The 27,368-nt window shown below is 34.5% G+C and overlaps 1 protein-coding gene across 3 annotated transcripts in view; it reads left to right on the plus strand.

Annotated features, from left to right (window-relative positions):
- Positions 1-9,112: 9,112 nt before the first annotated feature.
- LOC126810481 (kinesin-like protein KIF19) overlaps positions 9,113-27,368 on the plus strand; it is a 49,282-nt gene continuing 31,026 nt past the window's right edge. For 2 of the 3 annotated variants that reach the window (XM_050535570.2, XM_050535572.2), the window contains exons 1-2: positions 9,114-9,419; positions 17,313-17,393. In XM_050535570.2, coding sequence (XP_050391527.1) covers positions 9,384-9,419; positions 17,313-17,393 — 117 coding nt within the window. In that variant the 5' untranslated portion in view covers positions 9,114-9,383. Of the gene's footprint in view, positions 9,420-17,312; positions 17,394-27,368 lie in introns of all 3 variants that reach the window. The other variant, XM_050535571.2, reaches the window with a different exon arrangement.

Genomic DNA, 27,368 nt, shown 5'->3' on the forward strand with positions numbered 1-27,368 from the left:
CAGATGAAGAACTTATCGCCCCAACAGAACCACTGAGTTGCAATGCACATGCGACACGCAATAGCGCCATACACGTGGGAGGGGTTCATTGTCAAATTTGACACTTCAAGGAAGGGTTGATGAAAACTGCCGTTTGCTGGTTTATCCTATACATGTTTGCTTTCCTATCGGTTCTTGCATAAGATTTACTGTTTATCGTATCTTTGCTTTAGTGTGTTACGTTTAATTTGATCGGGGGACGTGTTCGTCAACGTCAACCGACAACACTGCAAGAATTGGCCGTGGCACTGCAAGGGGATTGGGTTAGATTGCCCCAAATCGTGATTGGACGGTTGATTAGGAGCATGTCACGACGAATTGCTGAATGTCTGAGGATTGGTGGAGCAATTACTCATTATTAAGACCAAAAACAAAAACGTCAATTTTCACTTGACAGTGTATCTCTTTGCCAGTGAAATGGGGCCGTCAGATAAGCCGCCCATATGAACTGTTCATGTGTAGGCAATTGGCCTGTTGTTAACATACACTGGTTACCTCTAATAAAAACAGCAGTGTATTTCCACAGTTTTCTATTGTTTCTGAATATCCCCCAGGTTTTTTTTTGAAAAGTATATATTCACCTTAACAGTCTTCATTAGCCCAGTCGGAACAGAAGAGTACGTAGGACGTAAAACTTCATTTCTTTAAGTACAAAGTTATTTCCCTTGACACAATTCGCGATACATTTACCCGATCCCAGAAGTCAATAAATGAAACAGTCAGTGAGAGGTTTAGCAAATTGTTAAAAACAGACGAAGAACCTGAAGAATGCATCATGTTTTTACTTTGGGGCTATTTGGTCGTAATTGACTACACACTATCGGACTAATTGATTGTATGACTATTCATACAAGGTTACCCGTCGATCTGGTTTTTTTTGTTTTAACAACCGACGTGTAAAATATTCAAACGCACATGCAAATTTCCCCTCAAATTCCAAAATCCCCTCCCCCCCCCACCCAGTGACCTTTTGAAAATCAATTTTCTTTTAAATCAATACCGACCACTTTTTTTTTACAACAATAAAAGCTAAGATATATGTTTTATGCATGCTAAAAATCATTAGGGAAGGGAATGTAACCATGCTTCGAGAGTAAAACGTGTCATGAAATATTCAATATATGAAAATTGTCTATTGATAAAAACTCCATCATGGAAATTAATTTCTTCCATGGTTTCATAAAAACAAACTTGACATAAATCGATGTGCAATTACTATTTGCATTGAAAGTAATGAAAACTCCATTAGATAAATCGAACTAAAGGAGGTTTTTTAAAATGAGAACTGAAAAATCTATGTTATCACTATAATAATCAAACATTGCCTGCGCTTTAAATAAAATAACAACAGGTATACCGGTAGCGATGGCATGAATTAAAGTGACAGAAAATCTATTTGACATTTCATTTTAAAAAAAAATACCTGTATCTTGTTTTATTCCTCACTGCTTGGTTTCCGTCCTAAACTGCAAATTCGAAGTCAGTTTTCAAATTTCTATTCAGTATTCATATATATATTATAGATTTAAAATCACGTCAACGGTGAAACTCAATCAATTATCCGTCCAATATTATAGGGTATCGCTTTGAGGAATTCCGAGGTACAAGACCCACTGGTTACTGGGTGGGCTATGATCTACATCTAAAGTTTCTGAAGTCCGAAGTTCGGCGATCTGAAGTAGTCTTAGCTAAAAACGTTGAGATACTGATGTGCTTGTTTTTAGCTACGATTAGGTGCCTTTAGTTTCACCTGGCAAACTTAATTTCTTTATTAATGCATGTAACATCTTAAAATAAGTTAATTTTATACTATTAGAACTTATTACACATACGCAGCCCAATCTTCTGATACAACTTTCATTTATCAGTAAATATTTACAATAAAGTAAATCAAGAGTTTTTATCAAAATTGATATGGACATTCATATTTACGGTGTATTCGGCCAGCGCAACTTGGATCAGGTTAGTACTTTGATTGGCGGGGGGTTTGAAGGGCGAATGGTTAGCGCGTGTGCGCTGTATCATTAGGTCTGTCATTGAGTAAATTGGCGTGGTTTCCATTCCCCGGTTGTAGTGACAAGGAGTAGGGTCGCCTGTCCAACCTCTATGGTTTTCTCCGAATCCTCCGTTTTCCTTGCACTGCTAAAGACCCCTATGCACAAGCTAATTCTAAAGTAGCCTGTGTGCAATGATCTCTATGAGAAATAGGGGTCACGGTGGCTAAGTGGGTAAAGACGCCGACTCGCTAGCCTGGAGGTCGCGTGTTCGATTCTTGAATTGGCCAAGTTCATTAGGATTTTCCGACGTAGTTTCCCCTTGTCAGTGGTGCAGGACCGAGTGCCTGACAGGACAGCAGTCTAGTCGTTCGGATGGGACGAAAAAACCGAGGTCTCGTGTACACATTGGCGTGCACGTAAAATATCCTTTCGAAGTTGGAATTTGATATGGGTGGAGGCCGTTGGCCTGGCAAAATTTCCCTCATATGGCATATATATGCCCGTCTTCATTAGCCCAGTCACGAGCAAAACAGTAAAATATCTCGACAATTACACCACATTATTTATATATATAAATATATTTAAGCATTAAATTAGTTTCGTAGATTTATAGTCACTAAATAAACGGTCATGTTGTACTTAATAAGCTATGACTATTTAACCATCGATAAATAATAGACTGCATGGAAAATGGTTACGAGTGTCGGCCAAAATATCCGTGCACTTTTGAGTAAATAGATTACGTGCCCTTGTTTTGAAATTAGTCTACCGACCATTCATCGGCTGATTGACAGGCCGGGATAATCAAGACTACTTTTTTTATTTACCAAATATAACAGAATGCTGGACCAAGGCAACTCAACAATTGTTTTAAGAACCTTGTAAAAGTAAAATGAAACTACTGCTAGTATCATGTTCTTACCTAACCCGAGTGTTTCAGAGATATTATTTGTACTAAACCAAAAGATGCCGTTCCTAACAGTATAGTTAATGATCAAGCAATTTAAGAAATAAAACGAACGTAATTTCTAAATCTGCTGTAATAGCCAAAAGCTAAACATTACTGCGGTGCTATTCAGAATCGTCAACAATAGATTTTTTACGACTAATAGTTGATAGCTGTGTAGGGATTTTCAGTTGCGATGGCTATTTATAGACTCATGGACTCTTGCGCTGAGTGTTATTGCACCGCGTGACTAGCCAGAAATTACTTCGAGACAAGCCACTGAAACGTGCACATTCGCCGTGTCGAGTTCAACTTTCAGTAGGGAAAATTTTTGCTGCATGGGGCACCCTAATTCAGGCACATTTTGTTTTGGTGTGTCATAGCTATTTAGCTATGCAAACATATTCTAGAAAGTCATATTTAAGGAATCTGAAAACCTGGCGCACCGAGCGTGAAAACATTGTTACTGGGTGGCCATAATAACTACCTCTCAGTCCAGTTCTTTATATTATCACTATAATAAAATTATTTTGTAATGGATATACAATTTTAAGATACTTTGGTTTGGGATAAATTATATTTCGTGAATCACCATTTTCCATATCAAACTGCAAAATTGCAGAAAAATTGACGTCGCAATGGAGGTAAGAGATGGTGTACGGGAAATGAAATGCAAGTCACATTGCAGTAAGACCCACAGAGCCGGACAATAAATATGCTAACATTACATTTCATAAATTACATTACTCCGAAAAAAGGGTCAACAGAAAGGGTACCACAATAAAATTAAATGGCAACACCTCCAGGTCTTCTTTTCGAATGAAAAAATGTATTTTTCAGTTTCATATCCTTTTAGGGATGATAATCCGGCCCGACTCACTGTTGGTTTGTTCTAAGCAGGCCAGTACTTGAATTTTCGGAAGTTAATCTGAATATGACCATATTAATACATTTTCTCATAGAGTTATAATGTCTCTTTAAGTGATATTGAACAGGATGGAGTTTTGAATGACATATATACCCAATTTACTTATATATAACTTACAATAACATGATACTTGTTGATATTGTATTATTAATTTTGTAAGTCAGTACATCAGTTTTACACACACCTTGTTATTATAATTATTATAAACTAAATATTTTGATCACATTCCCCTTAAGGCTATATCCGATCAAATGGTGTTTCTAAATGATATGATGCCAGAAAACTCTTACAGATCAATATATCTGTTTTCATGATGGAGATTGGACAAATTAAAGGGGTTATCAAGTAATGCGATTAATAAACCACAACAATACAATTAATTAGGTATTCGGACTACTGCGTTTGTTGTTGTGTGTGTGTGTGTGGGGGGGGGGGGGCGATATTTTCTCAGAAAAAAAAAATGCTTCGATGCAATCAGTATAGAAATATTGTTAGTAAATGCTATAATGGATTAATATGTTGCGCACCAAAGTTCAAAATAAGACCATGCTTGCAATGAATTAATCCGGACTAAAGTTAAAAAGGTGTGACCTTTTGATTTAGGTCGACAGTTGAACATAAAATCATGTTTATCTCTTCGTGTAAAATAACGAATAAGAGTGTACCTTTAATCCAGTATATACAAATATTTTTTAATTCTGACAGTTTTACTGCCCAACCTTGTGGGTTTTCTCTCGTTTCGACCCACTGCTATGTTAGTCCCGAAATGACCTAGTTAGTGTTGGGTTTGCACGGATACTCCACCTCCCCACCCCCCGTGTAACAATTATATAGCATTATGTTCAATATTGATATCGAAGGTTTGAGTACTCCTTAACAGAACTGGCTTCACTAATGTTTGCGGTTGACGTCAAGATTTAAGACCTATGTGTCTCCGGATATCCGGATATCTGAAAGTTGACAGGTTGCTGTTTACCAGAGTTAATATAAATATACCTGTTTGTTGTGCCGTTACTACCACCCATTTTTTTCCATAGAACTATCCCTAAAAGCTTACAATACAAGTGCTTTGTCCAATGGTAAAATGAACAAGGTGTAATCAAAAAATCTAAGTAGATTAAGAAATAAAATGGGTGTGGTGAGGAAAAGGAAAATTGCTTTTCAGTTCTTTTAAGACTACGCAATGTTGATCTATATGGACTAATTAAGTGCATATTAAAGTAAAGACAGTCTTTATGATTATTAAACAAAAATATGCCCAACAGCAGCCAAGTCGCCCGCGCTTTATATAAAGGTTGAACAACTCAATCATGTTTGAGAAAGAAATCTTCACAAATTGTTTGACTCCCTATATATATACTCTTCAAAAAGTAGGGGATATTCAGAAACAATACAAAACTGCGGAAATGCACTGCTGTTTTTATTAGAGATAACCAGTGGATGTTAATAACAGGCCAATTGCCTACACATGAACATAAACAGTTCATATGAATTCAATGATGCTATACTTGCTGGTTAATTCGCTTCTTCATTTTCCTTTATGTCAATGTGTGCTTCCCTTTTCCATGACTTCTGACCTTAATTCCGAGTTTTCATTCTGGACAGGTAACTCAGTGAGTCACTCGGTTTGACATACTTTCTCGTCTTCTAGTGGGGTATCCATGATAGCGTGTTACGAATGAGCTGTTCATTCCCTGTTTATAGTTTGGCAAGAAATCCAAACGACTTGGTGTCCCTTTTAGAAATCTGTGATCCATGCAAACATGACCTCATTCATCTGACGGTCAGTTGACCTAAAAGTGTGCTAAAGAGAAAGCATGAACACTCTTGTTGTACGCATGTATGAAGTCAGGAGCATGCTAGAGGAGCCTTGCAACGTCACACGCACGGTCTTTGTACGGGTGACATGCATTAGACCTTTAGACCTACACAAGTACTCCTGATTGATTATCATTGCGGCCCGCATGTCAGAAGTACATCTCAGTGCACAAAACCTGTACTACAATTACAATGGATTCTTTTCGATAATTATATACTCTTGAGCCTTGTAGATGCCCATTACAAGTTTTTGTGAACGAGTGTTGGTGTCAATGGATTGGCGTCGGATAGTGGGGTCTTCAACAGATCAAGCCTTTGTTCTAAATTGGAATATAACTAGCTTATAGTCTTCCTCGACCAGAACGATTGGTGGGAGATGACGCCTTTCCATTGCGAACTTGGGTGATGAAGCCATACAGTCTTCGTGGGATGACAAGAATCCAGTGTATTTTCAACTATACCGTACATCCCGTGCACACCGTATTGAGAATGTATTTGGCATTCTGGCACACCGTTGGAGATGCCTCCTGACGACACTGCAATTGTAATAATTTGGTCCTTAAGACCATGATATTGTATCTTTAACTAATTATTGGTTCACACTTTCTATAGAGTCAAAATACCACGGACTAATGAAGGTAAATGATATATTTTATATATAAAAACAGTAATATTTTGGTAAAATCCTTACCATTGTCAAAGTATCCATCAAATTCTATCTGTTTATGACATGTGTTTGGTAGACCGAATAAAGTATTACCGCTTTACATAAAAAGGAAGGTGTTTGACAGTGTATTCACAGAAGCACAATATGGAACCAGTTCCTGTTTTAAACAAAAACCTGTTGATCCCCAATGGCTGCAACAATTTGTCACATCATGTGTGTATTTAAATTGTATCCCCGATATTTTTCATCTTGATGTGAACTTTACAATGAAATAAAAATGCCAGAGAAAACAGCCCTATTGTACAATCTGAATTATGTGAACAAGCATTTTCCGTCTTCATTAAGCCGGTTGGTACAGACAAGTAGGTCATTAAACCCCACTTCTGAAATGTATGATGAGCACATACTGATAATACTGGGGTGTTTATGTTTGCTTTCAGTCTTTCGAACTAAATTCTTCGTAAATCAGTATAAGAAGTTCTAAGGTTTGCTTCACTGATCGTGTTTGTTAATTTTGTGCCAAATTAATATTCTAGGATGTAAGTGCATATTTGACCCAGTAGATTGTAAATGTGGGTGGGTGGGTTCCTAACAGTTTGTTTTCTTATCATGTTGATTAAACATTAAACAATTATAAGACAGGTACTTTTTTATATATCTAACACGCTATCAGACAGAACCAGAACCCTCGATATAGACTCAGAGATGACATTAAAATAGCAGTCACGAGGCTGGTCTTCAATCATCGATTAATGACGTCAGAATATCTAAAACCCAAAGCTCTTAATGCAGCTTACTAATACTATAAGAATGTGATCTTCTTAAATAATTACGACCAATGTTCTGAACATCTTCATGGGTCAAGGCATAAGATGATTATTGCTAGAATATTTCCTGGTCAAAAACATTTATCTTGTAGACTGCGGGAAATGGGTAGTCCGCCCTTTAAATATTATGAGCCAATTGGCGCAATATGTAATCCAATGAATGAGGGTCAGATAGTGTAATAAAAAGTAGGGGTGTACAGGATAGTAGATGATACTACACTACCGGATTTGGGAGCCGCGATGGTTCAGTGAGTAAGGTGTTGACTCGCTAACCTGGAGGTCTAGTATTCGACTGAGGACCTTGCAAGGGACAACGTATATAGTCGTTCGGATTTAACGAAAAGCCGAGGTCCTGTGTAAATATTGGCGCGCACTTAAAAAATCCCTTGGCAGTTAGATTCGATATAAGAGTAAGCCGTGGCGCCGCTGTCCGGGCAAAATGTTCCTCATATCATACTGTATGGCGTTTACACATCTTCATTAGTCCAGTGATTCCAGTTGGAGTAGAGCAGTAGACCGTTAAACCCAATTACATATCCAACCGGATTTCCCAGATAGTTACATTTAACCCACAGGCACTTGAAGGGATTAAAATAAAACTACTATTATAGTCAAGCAGTAGTAAGAAGTTTTATTTTAATCCCTTCAAGTGCCTGTGATTATCAGCATGGAGAGCATGATTTATACTCCGCATAAACCTTATTTGACTTAATATACTACTTGTCATATTGTCGTTCTATTTTTATAGAAATGTAAATGAAAGGGAAAATTAAGTTTAAGCTACAAAACCTAAGCCTAATATAAGGTCCTGAAGTTATTCTTGGAATGTGATTGCATTATCTTGGTCGGGCGCGGGGGGGGGGGGGGTATTGGTCGAATGGTTAGAACGTGCGCGCTGTATCACACGGCCTGTCATTGAGTCAACTGGCGGGGTTTCGATTCCCCGGTATAAATTATTAGCAAGAACCAGGGGCGGATTGGGCCATCGGGCGATCCGGTCGGACAAAATATGAAAAAAATAATTTTGTCCAATTCGTCTAAAAAACCTTTTTCTGATGAACATTATATGGGGGGGGGGGGTATTGGACCGTCCATGGAGCGATGATGATCATGTTGTATGTGGCCGGTGGCTTTAACGAGCCGCCACGCCATCACTGGAGTCTGGAATGGGCTGGTGTAATAGATTTTCTGGGCAGGGTGTGCTTGGTGTGGGCCGGAATTCGGAATCCTGCAATGGGGATTCCGAATTTCATCCGAAAATTTCATGGGATTCACCCGACACTGTCGCCCGCAAATTTACTAATTATTACGTCACCTGCACCCTGTTTGTGGTTGTAAATTACTTGCAGGTCGGGGTTTTGGCCTAAATTAATCGATTTATGAGATATATTATTTGACAGAGATTATAATCAGATATGCCACCAAATCGCATATTTGGGGTTCATTTTTCAACATTTTCCCGGGGGAGAGCACCCGGACCCATCGCCCCGGGCAAAGAACTATGATTATAATATGTTGATATCAAAGTTATCGAGTCCAAAAAAATCACACTTTCCCAGAAAAAAATAAATAAAGACGTAAAGTCTCCCTAATTTTCATTTTTTGAAAACTGTGTTACTTTGTCTAATTTGAAAGCCGTGACATTTTGATGCCTTCTGATAATAATATATCATAGTGCAAATGACTTTCTACAATGGGATTAATACTATTTCATTACAACACGACGAAGGATATCACCAATCATCAATGCATAGAAAAATGCAGACACGATAATGTAGACTGTTTACATAGTTTACCCAAGACGTAGTCTTTTATACCTGTAAGCCTCGCCTCGGCTATTTGCCGCTTCACGTTCACAACGCGCACCTGTCAGCGTATGAATACGAAAGCGTCTAAAGTAGTGCTTATCACCTACAGCGACGAGAGAGAGATATTGTGAACCGTTTTATTAGGAGTATGATGTCAAAAAATCAAGCGATAAATGGATTATAACAACATTTGAATGAAATAGGTGCGAATATTAGATTGCCACCAGCACCTCTGATTATCAATGTTAATTGACAATGGGATAAATTATCAGATAACCTGTATAAAACAAACATCGTCAAGAAAATGTAAGAATACCGTTACACTAACAGTAAACTAAAGGACTCAAGTCATCATGAGCACTAAAGGAGGCGGAGAGCAAACTTTGACGGTAAAATTTTTTATTAAATATTTTTATTTAAAAGTATTATATATAAACTGATCTCGTGTAGAGTTAATATGTCAATATCAAGTTATTTACCAGTAATTATGATATTGAATATGATACATATTATGTGTATGTACTATATTTGACTTGAGTGTACGCTATCCGAGATATGGTTAATACACATTTATTTGTATATCTACTTACATAAAGCTAATTTTCTTAGCTAATACCCCCTTTCCTCTCATGAAATATAAAAAATCTGTGATAGTTATTATCATAAATATATTTATTTATTACATTGTAAATGTACACATGTAAGATTTTCATTTATCTAATAGGTAATATGTTAACAGTTGGTTGAAATACTAATGTTATGAAAAAACAGTATAAGTATGCATTTAGTTTTGAATTATCTTCTTTGATTAAATGGAAATTTTAATATTGCCTATAGACTGGTACTGGTCACGCGGAATGTCAATTTCGTTATTTGAATATTCTTAGTCATATGAAAGCTATTTTAATATTTGATAACATGTATATGATCAGTTTTTGGATTCTTCATCTTGCTTTTTCATCAAATAATGAATACCAAAAATAGGTTGAATAAATGTTATTAAAACGCAAAATATCTGTGTGGTAGGGTTAATCTTACATGTACAAATCTACATGCAGTCTGTTTCATTTCAAAAATAATATTTAAATGGAAATATCAGCATCTAGGAAATTAGTTATACTATTATAGTTATATATCTGTACAAAATTTCAAATTTTACACAATGTGCATTAAAGCAGTCATTGAATAGAAGTGACCGGGCCACTCGCTCCAAATCAAATTAAAAATGGTTGATTCTGAACTGAAGTGAACTACACTGATTCAATCTAGTTGCGTGTATTCAAAGTCCATTTATATCTCAGCTATCCGATATACTAGGGAGTTGATTTTAGACTTGTCATCATGAATAAATGTCTAAATAATTATTTATATACTATTTGAAGCCAGAAAAAGACCTGCAATAGGCTTTAAATAGGATGTTAAACCCCATTTCATTTCATTTCATTTGCATCTTTAAATACACAACAGTTGATTCTAGTTTGAATATAAAACAGTTTATTTTAGTTGGAGTATACAACAGTCGACTTTAGTTAAAATATTCAATGCATATTTATAATTCTGTGAGTCTTAAAGTAGCCAAGTCTATAACTCAATATCATCCAAAGTCTTTGACATTGAAAAAACAAATTATCTGTCAATTTAAATCAACATTGATGTTGTAATTTTACCGTGAAAGTATGGGCTTCATATATCCAATATTTAAGACAGAATAAACATTTTACCATTGGTACATGAATCGTATAACAGAATGCGTTTCAGCTCATTTGTAACAAGGGACTCGAAGAACGAGGCTAGACATATTCTACAAGTCTTGTCAAACGGTGATGTCATATTCATATCTGGAGAGCATGCACAATAAATACTACCGCGGTGTAAACTGGCATAACCAGATGCTAGAGATTGACATTCGATTGAGATTTCTCGCCTAAGCTTATTTCGCCGAACATAACTAATTTGAAATTAAAGTAAAAACGGAAATGATTGAATGTAAATCAGTTTATATACATTCATATTACATTATTATATGCTTTGCGACCCATTTGTGTCAATTTCTAGGTCCCAAATATTAGCGATTTAGCTCCTTTAAGGTGATTTTAGATATGATGTAACTTGTACTTTTGTATATTAATGAAATATAATTATTTTTTTGTTGAAATTTTCTATAAGAATTATATCAATCTATAAATGGTTTTAATCAAATAACAAACTTTTATAGAATAACAATTACTATGGTTTATTTCACTGTGACATATGGTACATGTATATTTAAATAGACAATTCATGTTTGGATAAATTCAGCCCAAGTAGACACTGAGTTCACAATTATTATGGCAGCTTTTTCTTGTTCTGGGTTTGGTTTTTGATGAGTAAAGGGATTTATGTGGGCACATTCATGTTGAGGATTACCAATATTTAAATCAAATAAGGAATTTGCCTAAAAGAGGGAAAGGGTGAGAAATGACATAAATACATGTCACTGTATAGATTAAATCTTTAAAGTTGCTCAAATTCTGTATTCCACCCTGCATCTAAAATAAAATGAAAATGGAATGGAGTTTAACGTCCTACTGTCCTGCTCCGACTGGGATAATTGGAGTATAGATTCATTATATTAATACCTTGATTAAGTTCGATGTATAGCACCGTTAGTTTTGTTTATAAGATATGGCATTTTTTGTTATTTGAGGTGATAAACTACATACATGTATTAAATAACCATAAAATACTAGTTTTATTTACCAACTATGTTTCAAACTTGGCCCAAAAGCATGATAATAAAGGGTGCTGATGACAACAAAAGTCAAATTTCTCAGTTTTCTTGGAAATTCTAATAGTACATGCTACATGTAATAAGGGATATTGATAATCCCATCCTTAGATCGAAAGTAAAGGTTATAAGCGACATTTCAACACCAAAAACGTTATAAAATATCAACTCAAAGTATTTTAAATTCTTTGTTCATTATTTACCTTTAAACAAGATTTTATGATTTTGGTTAATTCTTTGAATACGTCCACAACAAGTTTTAGAATACAACAATTCGGATGTAAAAGTAAACAATTTCTTCAGTGCACTACTCTGTTGCTCTCAAAATCAATTTATACATGTACATTCAAAAATGGTAGTCTTCAACCATAAAAAATTAAATTCAGTCATGTTCCAGTCATGATAGATGGTAGACCTGAATAATCACATCTTAGAGGAAATTCCTTCTGACGTCATACATGTACATAGATAGACGCCAATGATCCAGAGTGAAACTTCTGCTGGAGGTGGCCATGATTGTTTACTGCAGATGACGTGAACAATGTGTACGATGTCATAATTTATTTAAGAACTGATCACGGTCAGGGATACTTTCTCGTTTGCTATAAATATGTTGTTTTTTGTCTTTCCGCTTGTATCTACATTATTACACAACAACAGTCAGACTTTTATGTAATTCTCTGGGTAACTTAGAAATTTATTAACATGACAAAACTATAATCAATTCTTGATGCCATCAGATGACTCCAATTTTAAGTAGATTAGAACGGTTCGACCATTTAATGATTTAATTTAAAAATGGAGAAGCGTGGCTAATGAGAAATATTGTGGTTAGGATCAATGCACACATCTTGTCAAAACTACCAACTATAGATGACTTTGCTCAAAATAAAGTAATTTGAATGAAATTTTCAATATATTTATTTTGAATTATCTATTTTGAAATATTATAGCGAGAACGACCAGCTCTTTATCTAAATCTTACATAATGCTCCTTTAATTAATATGATTTTGTCATTGCGGAACGGGACATCAGCCTAATCTCAGATTAGAGATTAATTTATTTGAATGTCATGTTCATGTACATGTAACATCATACTGCACATTAATAAATCATTATACTGTCTGTCTTTGTTGGATGTGATTGGATTATATTGATATTTTTAATTCACGGGCGGTCTAAGATTGATTAAGATTTTATAAAATGTTATGAAATATGAATTGTGCCAAGAATGAAAATGAATGTGATGTTATGATTATAAAAATGAGAAGATATCCATGGCATGCAGATCTCAACCAAGGATGTCTTCATTGGGGAAGGTTTTAGTTAGGTAAAAGCTTTAATAAGCAATACATGTACATGTAGTTTAAAAAGCTCTGCATTCCTCAGTTCCAAGAAAAAGTCATGTAATGATGTTTCACTGATCGGACCCAACGAAAAACCTCTTTTGTGCATACATGTACAATGTAACTTGAACGAATATGTATTTGGGTTTAGGTTCTGTAAATCTTGCATAATATTATGCTCTATCAGCTGCCCCTCTCCACCACCTCCCCACCCCTTCCAAGTTTCATCAGCAACATGATAGTCAAACACTTGTCTACGATATCACCCGTGTTGGGAGTGGACGTAAAACCCCAGAAACAAATGAACAGGAAAAAGTGTCAAATGACTAGACTTGCGAAGCTCGGCGAAGCCCATTCACGAGCAAGTAGGGAGTTCTTATGGAGGGTACATTGTATGAGGGACCTCCCCAGGAATTTTTGAAAAATAGACTGCCAGAAATGCTGTCTGACAGTATTCAGTCAGACACCGATTGTCGAGATAAATAGAGCTGACCAGATACATGTACCATCTGTCGCCTGATCACGGGTTTATTCGACCAGAGAAGAAAGTGTCAAACAAACGGACTTGCTAACCTGAACGACGCCCCCTAATGAGTTTCAAAGTGGCAAGCTGTCTGACAGTATTCAAGCACCGATTGTCAAGATAAATAGAGCTGACCACTGATCACTGGTTTATCCGACCAGAGAAGAAAGTGTCAAACAAACAGACTTGCGAACCTCAACGAAGCCCCCTCATGAGTGTGGCGAGCCCTTACAGGGGGTATTGGGGACCTCCCCTGGAAAAATATGGCGGAAATGCTGTCTGACAGTATTCAAGCACCGATTGTCGAGATAAGTAAAGCTGATCAGATACTGTCTGTCGCCTGATCACTAATTTATCCAACCCCAGAGAGGAAAGTGTCAAACAAACAGAATGTGAATCTCAACGAAGGCCCCGAAAATTTGAAAAATAGACTGCCGGAAATGCAATCTGGTAGTATTTCAGTAACAGATATTGCCTGTCGCCAAATCACTTGTTTATCCGACTCTCGCTGCATTGAAGCCATATCCCAAAACTTTGAGGATCGTAAAAAGCTCTCCTCAAGTGGTTCACATGTTATGGTTTATAGTAGGTTTACAGCAGGATGGGCTTGGTAAGAAATCACTCTACAACATGCAAGTCTATGACTGAGTGGGAATGTGGGATTTAATCACCGTTGGTTTGACGAAACATATTGATTACTGAAACATATCACAAATACAAATACTTTTTTTATTTTCTAAAATTATTGGGGGGTGGGGTGGGGTGGAGGTGGGGCAAACATATATACTGTATATATATATATATATATATACATGTATATATATTGGACATAAAACATATGATCATTCTGCCAGAACAAACTGGGTACTGTAATGATATACTGTAGATTGTCATTAATATCAACATCTTACCATGACGCACTCGGAACTGTAATAATAATATATATTGTCATCAATATTAAGATCTTATCATAAGGCACAGATACCGATTATATCATAATTATCAGTAATCAGTTTATTGAAGTAGATACATGTAATGTATAAATGGGTTCACAAATATGGGATAGTAAAAGCAATACTATCTTTATTTCAAAGCTGCATAAAATGAAATTAAAATTATAATATTATAAATTTATATACATGTATTTATATAGTGATGTTAAGAAAATTGACCATCAATAACTACGGCTATATCGGTTTTCAAATTCTCATTAATTATCTTTAAATGCCTACGATCTATGTACAATATTTGTTCAGATAATTTGTGTCATATTTAAGCAATCTATTTTACCTGACAATGCTATCAGATTTCTTTATCACTATATTGCCTAAAGAATAATTCAAGTCACTCTTATTTTGTCATGTTTAAAAGCAATAACGCAAGGCATATAAATCTTTGATAAGTATTTGAAAGAACTTATATAAAGATATCAATAGTTTTATATACTTCACTTATCTCCTGTACAGACTTGTTTGATGTTTTATCTAACTTTCAATAGTGTATTTACAGAAAAACTGTTCAAGAGAACAGATAGAACAAACAATAAAGGAACAATACCAATCTTAAATGATAGCGAGAGAGAGAGAGAGAGAGAGAAATGGAGTTTAACATCCACTTGACACAAGCCAGGTCATTTTGGGACTAACACATGGTTCAAATTCATTTTCAATAATTCGGTTGCGCGTAGGGGTCTTTAGCAGTAGGAGGAAACCGGAGGACCCGGAGAAAACCCACGAGGTTGGACAGGCGACCCTACTCCTTGTCACGTACAACCAGGAATCAAAACCACGCCAGGTGACTAAATGACAGACGTACTAACCATTCGTCCATCCGCCCCCCACCCCCACTGAGAAATAGAAATGTCAAAGTCAATAAAGTGGTAAACTACATCATTTTACCATAAGTGGTATCAGATGTTTTGGAAAGATTAAATTTGTGTCCAGATGGATTTGAACCATCAGTTAGGACATTTTTGCCTCCAGTTTTGGCCTCATGGCTATATACATGTCAGTTGTGATAAGTGTGAAGTATGGTGCAGGTTATGCTTGCTCTTTCCTGGGCTCATCTGAATAAGTCTTGTTGTTTTGCTGTGAGTTCATGTAGCGAACATGTAGAAACATGTAGACAGTTTGAATTGACTGTGCTATATCCGCATGTGCATGTATGTACTGTTTGTCCTTTGTTTTTTTTTGGAACAATAAGGCTGCATTATTGTATTACATGTAAAAGAAATATTTTGCTTCCAGACACAATTACCCCCATACATGTATAACTAATTGCCTTTATAAAACTTTTACCATTCCCTTCAATGTGTACTCTTTATCACTGGGATGCATCTAAAATGATCTATTTTAATCCTTTTCTATCATACGCCAATAGTATTTTTTATAGGCTTTATTTTGAGAACATCATTTCTATATAGAGCCAAAAATAGTGTTTGAAGTAAAACGTTTTTGCATACAATATTAATTGTTAATTAGATGTTCTTGATATGATTAATGGAAAATTTCTGTTATGTTCATTTCTAAGAATAATAGTAAAGTTAAACAAATGAATTTAATCAAATCATCACATAAAAAGAATCTAATTTTGTCTATTTTTGATGTCAAACACATGTCAATAATGCATAAAGAAAATATATGGAAATCAGCATATGATGAGTTTGGTTGACATGTCTGATCAGATACATTTGATATCATTAATTTAATTATTGGTAATTAGGAAGCAGGAGTGTTTCAAGGAAGTGCCCCACTTCAAAGAAATTTCCCATACTAGAAAAGATAACCCCTAGGTAAATTTTGATTACCAACATAAGAACATCCTTTGTCAGAACGTGATATTGAGTAATAAATTTCTTCTGATGCTCGACATTCTCCAATCCATATATTGTGAATCTTAAAATAAAGTTTTTATCTAGAACAATTGAATTTCATATTTAGCTAAGTCCAAATTCCTTAGCCTATTTGTAATGTACATGTATATGACAAGTTTTAATCTAGAACAATTGAATTTCATATTTAGCTTAGTCCAAATTCCTTAGCCTATTTGTAATGTACATGTATATGACAAGTTTTAATCTAGAACAATTGAATTTCATATTTAGCTTAGTCCAAATTCCTTAGCCTATTTGGAGGCTGATGTCAAGGAAGTGTAAAATATTTTGGACTCTCAAATTAATGCATCTACATGTTGAACTACTTCACTCAAGAGCAGGCTTTAGATTATCAATCACTATGGTAATCTTAGTCTTACTTCAAACAATACTTGAGAATATCACATGCTTGGAAATACTCGATGTAATAATTGTTTTAAGAAATTTTAAAAATGAAATTGTTACCCAATCCATGTACATGTAATCTACTATAATGCTGAATAAAAAGATTGTTTATAAAATATGTGTTGTCTGATGCATTCTTACTTTAAACAATCCTAAAACACCAATTTGCCCAGCCATAGATATATTCTATATATTTCTTTAGTTAGAGAACATGTAATTGTTTATTTTACTTTTATCACTGTGTACCGTGGTGTACTTGTCTCCATTGACAAAGCTGTTGGTGGGCTTATTTTTTTTGCCTGGTAATGCCTTGCTTATGTATATTTATGAATTTTACACATCTTAATTTTTAATGTTCTTCTTTTCAGGTTGCCCTTCGTATACGACCTTTAAATGAAGATGAAATACTTCAAGGTGCAAGTCCCATCGCATATAAAGTTGAAAATAATGTAAGTTTTTATAGTCTATTGTAATACCTACTGTCTCAGTTACAAGCTTGACATTACTATGCTCATCAAGTTAAGGTTAAAGGGAAAGAGCTGGCCGTTCTTGCTATAATAGTTCAAAGATAAATAATGAAATGTGAATGTAGAAAATGTTTGTCAAATTACTTTATTCTGAGCGGAGTTATGAATGGTTACTTTTATCAGGTTTCAGACAACGGATGTAATAAACTTTATATTACTTTTAATCCAAAAAAAAAGACTTTTGATATACATGTACATGTACATGTATAAGAAAAGAAAGCTATATGTATAACTCTTATCGTCAAGTCTTGGTGAGTGACAGCATGCATTTTCTAGAATTTGGGTGGCCTAGTGAGTTGATTATTTACTTGCCATGTGAATAAATGTCTAAATAATAATTGTCCCCCATTGTTTTAGCCTTTAATTGTCCTCTAAAACCTAGTCAGCCATGTTGTTGTTATTGATTGTAGACATGGGATAAAACTTGTCAAACCAGACATATGTGGCTAAAGGTAGATTACCATATTGATTTCTAGCTGTTCTTCCTGTCACAATAAGTGGCTGAAAAAACAACTAAAATCGCTCAATCGATCACGATGTGTTATTATTAAAGAATATTTGTTAAGATATTACTATCAAAAATATTGAATGGGGATTGTAATGCGAAATATCATAATCCATTAGCAACAGTATAATCCTTTCAACAGGTAACGAGAAGCGAATAATTAGGAGAGAATGACTTCAAGTATGTCTGGCTAATGTTGATTAAAGGTTTTTAAATGTGTATTGAAATTGATTTTCTCCTGTTACTAATTGCTAAAAGTCTGCAACAAATTGCATCTTCTAGACATTGATGGCTTAACTTATTAATATAAATAGCATTAATGATGGTAAATAAAATGGTGACATGTTTGAAAATATTCTGAAATGAAAGGATGGTAAACATTGAAATTTATATAATCGGATGCCTATGGGTGCATACATGTAGCTGCTATACATTATTGTATGCCTAGTATTGGGGATGTGTTAATAGTGTAAGTGTAACCCTGACGGAGCAGTTGTGAGCAGCCGAGCGTCATGCATCAAAAAGACGCCCATCTTTTAGGTGTGGGGAGGGGGTGGGGGTTAAGGCCTTCAATACATACTGTAAATTTTATAATCCATTTTAATTTTTAGAATCAATTTTTTATATAGTACAAATTATAATTTTTGAATCACAAAGGGATATGCAAAGCATTTTATTTTCTTATATATGCACATGTAGTTCCTTTAGTGACTGAGTCTTCTCTAGGTGGGCTTGGCTGACAAAATATACTAGATATTTCCTATTCGAATACTGGTAATGAATACCAAAATATAATTTCTGATAGCCATGAAAAACATGTATTATTTGAATGCAAATATTTTTATGAGTGTTCTTCTTGGTTATACATGTGAGTGAAGCAGTGCCTAAGGAGTTAAACCTCTAACTCAGTAGTTAAACTTCTACATGTAACTCAGTAGTTTTCATAACAACCAAATTAAAATCAAGAAAATTTAGAATTCAATATTGGTCCATTTCAATCAATATTGATGTTGTTATCTTTTCATGAATATATGGGATCCTGATATCCAATAATTACGAGACAATGAAAATTTTATAATCCCTACGAGTTGTATATTCTAAGGTTTCAGGCAAAATTTGTAATGATGAAAGAAAAGCATATCCTACAAGACAATGCTGAAGTAATTAGTAATGGCTGATTCACAAACACCAAAATAATACTAAAAAACCCATGTAGAATGGAGCCATACACTGTTTAAGCAATCTTTACTTTTTCATTCATACATGTACATGTACATTGTACTTCTTTGGACAAAATTATATTTATGTAAGCTTCATCTTCTAAGAAATGATGAGCTAATTTTAAATTACTGTGATTATATGTTATTATCAGGTAATTGACATTAAAGCATTACAATCATAGCATACTAGTAATTAGTTTGCCAACCAACGTCACAAGAATTTGATAGACTTTATTACTTCTATTGATTATAGATATTTTGCAAGCGATCATGTTATATAGTTAATTACGTTTTGTTGAATGTCTTGGCAACAAAGAATTACTTTTATCTCTGTTGTATCTACCATTTTGAATTTGTCATTACTTTTATCCCTTTTATATCTACCGTTTTAAATTTGTCATTACTTTTATCTATATATCTATATAATACATATGCATGCCAAGATACTATTTTTCTACCGTTACTTAGCTGTATGTGTATGTGTGCAGGTATATATCCTAAATAACAAACCTCATCTCTCTACCCCCCATGTTTTGAGATAAGGGATGGTACTGTATAGTTCCACATAGCAAATCCCAACGCAAATCACATCAGGCCTCAGAAAGCAAAACTGACACGTGTAGCACTTTGGTCCTTAAGACAATATCGGATCTTTGAAAAATTGTTGCTTCACTCTTTCTATAGAGTCAAATCACTCATACTTAATGAATGTGAATGATATATTTATATATAAAAAACAGTGATATTTTGGTAAAATCTGAACCATTGTCAAAATAGCCATCAAATTCTGTATGTTTATTGACATATGGTTGGTAGACCAAATAAGGTAATGTTCTCCCCCCTGCTCTTGAGAAATGGAGAGGTTTATTCCATATTTGGGATGGAAGTTAACTTCAAGGCTAATCTAAGACGTGCAGAAGTTAGGGGGTTATAAACGAGGAACCTTCGAAGTCATTCCAGCTTAACAATAAAGTTGTAGGAACCATTTAACCTGTTACGATCATGAAGAAAACAAACACAATATTTTTCATCAAAACAACGATTGATTATTATATTTATACTATTTCTGCCACATCCAACTACAATTAAGCATATAATCCTACCTGAAACGTTAATAATTATTGTATTTAAAATCGAGACATTAAGCCGTTACTAGGAATGCCATTTTTAAACGGGAGATTATGACGGTGTATAACAGATAAAAACAACACTTCATTAATTTAAACGTGAATATTTAGCGTTAGGTGATAGTTGTGCCACTATATTGGCCTCTGTAAGTTTAATCAGCCACTTGGAACTAAAGGCACCCAATCGTAGCTAAAAACAAGCACCTCAGTATATCTCAACGTTTTTGGCTACATTCTCGTAGCTACAGTGGCGGATTAAGCTCCACCAAGGCCTGAGGCGGCAGTTGCTGCAGGGCCTATTTAGTTTTTAAAGTTAGAGCCAAGGTAGTTGCTAACATTAAAAACGTAATGTAACTTTATATGCCCATAAATGACGTCACGTGGATACAATATATTAAGCAAGACATAACCGAAAACTTACAAGGATTTAACGTACATTGTAGGCCTACGGTTAAAAAATAAGATCATATCTCCAAACAATAGGGCCTATTTAAAATGGCGTGGGCCTAATTAATTTCGGGTCAGGGCCTATGTTGATTCCCGTTGGGCCTAAACCCCACCCCCCTAACATTCATTGTCTATGCATTTTTAATCGTATCAGACAAGTCTAAAAAATTTTTTTTTACAAAATCTTTGGGCCTGAGGCTGCAGCCTCATCAGCCTCACTGATAATCCGCTACTGCGTAGCTAGTATATATCCCAGCACATTAGTAGTGTGTACAATTTACGTAAAGTAGTATTTGGCATTTGTGAAAAAAACCCACAAGGGCCTGTTTCAGTTTCCATCGGCCAGCAAAGGGCCTTGCATAAAAGACAGCAAGAAATTTTAACACTTTAACATTTAAAACTTAAAATTACACTCCAAGAAATGTATATATGGTTGTAACTCACTGCCTATACATATTTCCACCATTGTATGTTGTAAACATAAGATTTAACTATTTTATATGTTTGGCGAGAACTTATATAGGCCTTTGTCTGTTGTTCAATCCAATGCAATAGTTGAACCTGCTTTCCCCTTGTCAGTGGTGCTGGACAGAGGGCTTGGCAAGGAAATACATAAAATCATTGGGATGTCACGAAAAACTTCAATCCAATTTATACCAATGTCAACATGTTAAAGATGTCCTGAAGTTGGAAATCCAAAAAGGAGCAAGGCCATAGAATTACTGTCCGGGTAAAATCTTCTGCATAGCACACACCATAGTGTATACATATCTGCATTATTGGTTGGTGCAAAAATAGTTAAATCCGATTTCATTCCAAATATTAGATACATTAGGTACAATAAATTTTGTAGCTATGTGACCATCCAAAATAATTCAGAAGTGATATCAGACAGATGCTCTTGAAACTTATGAATTTGGATTAGAGAAGGAGAAGGGCAGTGGCAAAGCCAAGAATTTTCTAAAGGAGGTACTAATGACAGAAGGTCATAAAAAGCACCAAAGGTTTGAATTTGCTAGGGGGGGCTTTTGTGTATTTTCTGTTGAGAAGACTTTTAAGATTTTAGAGAAAGAAGTATTTCTTATAATCACATCTTTTATACAAAAGTATACATATTTTGTTTTATTTTGTATATGAACTATGTTATACATGTCACTGATTTTAGTCTTTGTGCAGCTAGGATATCTGTGATGAGAATTGTAATAGGAATAGTTTGAACATGATCCAACATAAGTAATTAAAGGTCATGATGATATACATGTATATTGTGAAGCTTTGAATAAAATATAAGTATAATATGATATATATTGACCCAGTCATGCATGTATTATGATTAGTATTAATTAGGAAATATAAGAATGTGACTGATTGTATAGCGGATGGCATTAACCTCAATTCTCTCTGATAATGTAGGACAAGAACACGTAAAGTATGGTTTATATATGAATAATCCCTAATGATCAACCTTTAATAGGGTTCAATGTGGTATTAATAAATTCTAAGCATGGCTTAATTCTACAAGTACAATTTGTAATAGATGATTTTGTAATAAGTTTAATCTGTTCAATAATATTACTACACACAATCGGTACTTAGTACCATAAAGTTTTAATTATTGTCGAAATCTTACAAGTAGGCCTACTTTTAATTGATTACAGACAATAATTTGAAGTGCATAATACATGTACATAAATGTTCTTAATATTGTATGAATTATGTGTATAAAATGAAGTAATATTATATCAATATTTTGCTTGTTTTTTTTTCTTCTTGGTTGTTTACTGTACTTCAGCTTGGTAGTAGTACACTGTAATACCGGGTGGTTTAACGTCTGCTTTCACTGAAATGGTATCACAGACAAGTTTAGTTTCATCTAAAAACATTTCTTTATAAGGTACTTTCAGTAATGTGCAGATTGTGAATGGTCGGTTCCATATCAACTTAAAATCACTCAATACAATTAATTGGCTGTCTAATCAAGGCCAAGGGTGTTGTTATGATGTCATCGCAGACCCAGAATACCCAGTGTCGTCAGATGGAGTGCCCTTCTGTATAAATGGAAAGAACATAACACCTAATTTTAATTAGATTAGATAAAATGTAATCTGTCAACGACAACTAAATTTGTTTTTGTAATTTTGTTAAGACCAGGTGGAACAAGATTAGGAAGATTTGCTGCTGTCCAGAGTCGGACAAAATATTTTCCCTTGCTTCGCCTGCATAATCATAGAAATAAACATTACAAAATTAGCATGAATATTGTGTTGATGGAAAGATTGAACCCCTTTACAAACTTAGCATGAACATTGTGTTTACAGAGAGGTTGAATTCCATTACTTCCTTTCAGAAAATTAAGATGAATATTGTGTTGATTGAACCTCATTGCTTCCCTTTACAAAATTAGCTTGACTATTGTGTTGATGAGAAGATTAAACCGCATTGCTTCCCTTTACAAAATTAGAATGAATACTGTGTTAACATTATGGTTAAAACCCATGTCTTCACTTTACAAGATGACACATTTTGATGACTAATATTATTTTAAGAATTCATCAAATATTGATATTATATGAAACAAGTCTATATTAAACCTATTGTTGATATAAAATATAGACCATAAATATATGATATTATATTTATTATGTCAAGCAGAGTATTAGTATCAACACCAGGGTCTTATCAATCATCTTTTACTTGTCAATAACTCATTGGTAAGATCAGCATATTGATCACTGCTTTCTAGTCAGCTCTATTATTCATTGTCTTATTTATGACCTTATCGCGAACTGTTCAATTATATTTCAATACAAGATCCCTTCTATTGTTTTTTTTCTCCTTTGATGTTTTAAGAAGGATTTGATATTATTTTTGTGTTCTTAATATCATTCTAGAAATACATGTATCTCGTAATACTGATATTAGTTTTACAGATTCTTATATTATAAACACATGCAAAGGAATTAATGAATACTTTACTGAAACTGATTTGCACCTTATTTTGTGAAAATTTTATGTTATTTTCAACTGTGATCGTGCTTGCAAATCTTGAGAATGTGAAAGGACATTTTACATCTGGATTTTTTAAGGTTGCAGGTGGACTTTTTACTTTTCTGTAAGACAGATGGAGGATCTGTGGTTCTGACACGTACATGTATCAGAATTTTGTGTTTAACAAAATTGGTGGCAAAAAACTGTAGCTACACCCCTGCTTCAGAATTTATCCAATATTCTTCTACAGGATATCCAACAGTTATTAACTGCACAGACAAAATGAGTAATGATTGGTTAACAGATCAAAAGAAATAAAAGCAATTATGCTGAATTCATTATTGCATGGTCTATTAGTTTGGTTTCTAAGTTAACACGAATCAAAGTTCGAGTAAGCCTAGCTTAAGTAAAAGGCAGTAATTTTAGTCTACGTCAATGAATGGCATCAGTTAACTACATGTACTATAAATACACATTTAGCGAGATGACAGGAAGCCATTACTTTGTGGTGGTCTAGGTAGGAAATTAAAACATTTATGTACTGACAGATTATATCTGATCAGTCTTGTCACCTGTGATTAGACATTGATTAATCTGGAATTCAGAAAGTCATTTCTCTATCTTGTTGCCTAGTAGACTTCCGTTTTCTACGCAGGTAATAAGCTGTTTGATATCACTTATTATTTATCTATGTCAACCAATCCTGTACTATTATGATACTGCGTTATCATTGTCATCAGACGCTCCATGGTATTTGGGTGGTCAGAATGTATCTGATTGGAATCTGAGCATTGACTATGAAGAACCATCTGGATTTTCAAGCCCAACCTTCACAATGGCATGGTAGGATGAATTTGCTGATTGGACTCTTAACCAGAATGTCTAAGGTTTGAATCTTGGTGTTGGCTGAGATGAACCTTCAGGATTTTTCAAGCCTAACTTCCACTTGGTAGGATGAATTACTGTCTAGGCTTTAAATATAGGTGTTGGCTGGGAAGAACCATCAGGATTTTCAACCCTAACCTTCACTTGGTAGGATGAATTGCTTATTGGATTCTTGACCAGAATGTCTAGGTTTTGAATCTGAGCATTGGCCGAGATGAACCTTCAGGGTTTTTCAAGCCAAACCTTCACTTGAGGAGTATGGGTAGGTGGCATTGCATAACTAGAGAACTAAAAATTACTATATGTTTTGTCAAATTGACAGAAGTATTATGTTGATGAGACATGGAATCCCATTCTATTATCATCTGGTAGTATTGTTGATAAGAAAATAGTATTATACATGTACAAGCAAATCTAAAGACTCTCTCTTTCTATTATTTCAGCAGCAGAGATAAATACCCCCTAAACCACAATATAGATAAATACCCCTCAAAATATAGATAAATAACCCCAAACACCAACAGAGATAAATTCCCACAAAACAGCAAAAGCGATAAATACCCCTAAAACAGGAACAGAGATAAATATCCCAAAAATACTATTATTGGACCTCTAATAGGTGGGGTGTCTTCTGTTTAATTAACGGTAAATCTCTTTGATCTTTGGGGGCGGCTTTGGATATATACAGGGGAATTTGGGGTTACTCTTCTGAAAGTTTTTCTTTAAACCTGTAACAGGTTATTCTTCCAGGGAAGGGTTTTTTTCCATATAAAAAAATATGATATAAGGTTTTTCTGTGATATAGTCATTTTGCGTACATGTACATGTAAACATACATGTAGATGGTTTATAAGTAAAATAAATAAAGTCTCCGACTTCCGATAAAACCCTTGGTTTTTCTTTTTCTCAGGTTATTTTCTTCAGTCTTTCTTTCCCCTGCATAACCTCAGTCTTATGCTTTATCCTACATGTAAATTATTTTAACTCCCAAGATATTTCTATGTTCAAATAGAAAATTGATCATTTGACAGATACTGTATAAGCTTTTAAGTTATAACTCATTACTTAACTGTTCAATTTAGTCATTAGTGTTGTTAATCCTGTTTTAGCATCATTCACAGTCTGGGTCAGATGGAATTATTACCTAGTTAATTATTAAACAGATATTTCTATACAAATAATCATTTGGATTCTGTTTGGAATTAACAGGTAATAATTCCATCTGACCCAGACTGTGAATGATGCTAAAACAGGATTAACAACACTAATGACTAAATTGAACAGTTAAGTAATGAGTTATAACTTAAAAGCTTATACAGTATCTGTCAAATGATCAATTTTCTATTTGAACATAGAAATATCTTGGGAGTTAAAATAATTCATACTAGTAATTGAATTTGATCAATGACAGAATCGTCAAATCTGAATGATTTTATATGTGCTGAAAACAAGTTCAAGAAATCTTTTAATAATGAGATTGATTTTCTCATTTTCTTTTGTATGTGCTACATGTATTTCAGACGATAAAATCAACTAGAGGATAAAAAGAACCACAAAAGCAATGAAACATGTTTCAATCAATGTTACAGACATTGTGGTCTGTTTTGTTTAAATTATGTAGGCTTATTTTATTCTATTTTGCTGATATCATCAGAGGATTAGCGGATCATGTTCAGAACATGGAGCAATGTACAAGGCAAGACATTCAAAGTACTGATATTGAAAAAAAAAATTGAAGAATAGTATTTCAGTCAGTGTTATGCCATGAATTATAAATCATTACTTTACAGATTATAGTTATTGAGATAGGGTAATGTAGGTTCCTCCACTGAAATTAACTATATTTGTATACTATACATTTCACAGTAGCAGCAGCAGGGGAGTGGGGGTTACTGGGATAGGGTGGTCCACAGCCTCAAATATGTGTGCAAATAATAACTGAACCTACTTGTCATCATGATGCATCTCTAATCACCCCCCCCCCCCAATTGTTTTTCAGGGGGTGGGGTCTGAATATACTTGCTCCCCCCCCAAAAAAAATTTTTTTTATATAGTAGGCCCTAACTCCTATTTTTTTACAACAATTATTAGGATAAGTTAAGATTCTATCTGTATAAAACAATGTACAAATTAAAACACAAACACTTATGTTTACTTTTTGAAATCCATTTATAATACACAAAATGTACAAAATACTTTAAATATCTATACAACTTTCTTGTAAATGTCAATGTGTATATGTATATAGTATTGTAGTTAACAAGGTGATTGTCAAATATGCATCCTCATAAACTAAAGTTATGTGATCAAGTTTTGTTTCATTTGGATCCTCCTCATAAAAATTCCCCTACTATACTCTCTTTGTTGTGTTATTCATAACTCAACAGAACATTCAATATGTAAAAGTCATGAAAAAAATATGAATACGGCACCCCCTGACTTAAACATGATAAACATTGTATTGGTGTGATGTTTTAGTTTAACCCCGTAAAATATGCCAAAACAGTGTTTACAGAAGACTGAAACTTTAAAAATATTTTTATGGGGGTTGCCCCCCAAACCACCCCAGTGAGAGGGTGACCCTCCCACACTCTCCCTATGGCGCTACATCAGCTGCTGCACAGCCTCGTGACTCTGGCATCACAGATTGTGAACATTTTATATAATTTCATTTGCTGACCCCTTCCCAATATATATTTCACGGCTATGCCTCTGACTGCAATGG

This window comes from Patella vulgata, chromosome 2 (assembly GCF_932274485.2).
Source record: "Patella vulgata chromosome 2, xgPatVulg1.2, whole genome shotgun sequence".
Taxonomy (NCBI): Eukaryota; Metazoa; Mollusca; class Gastropoda; family Patellidae; genus Patella; species Patella vulgata.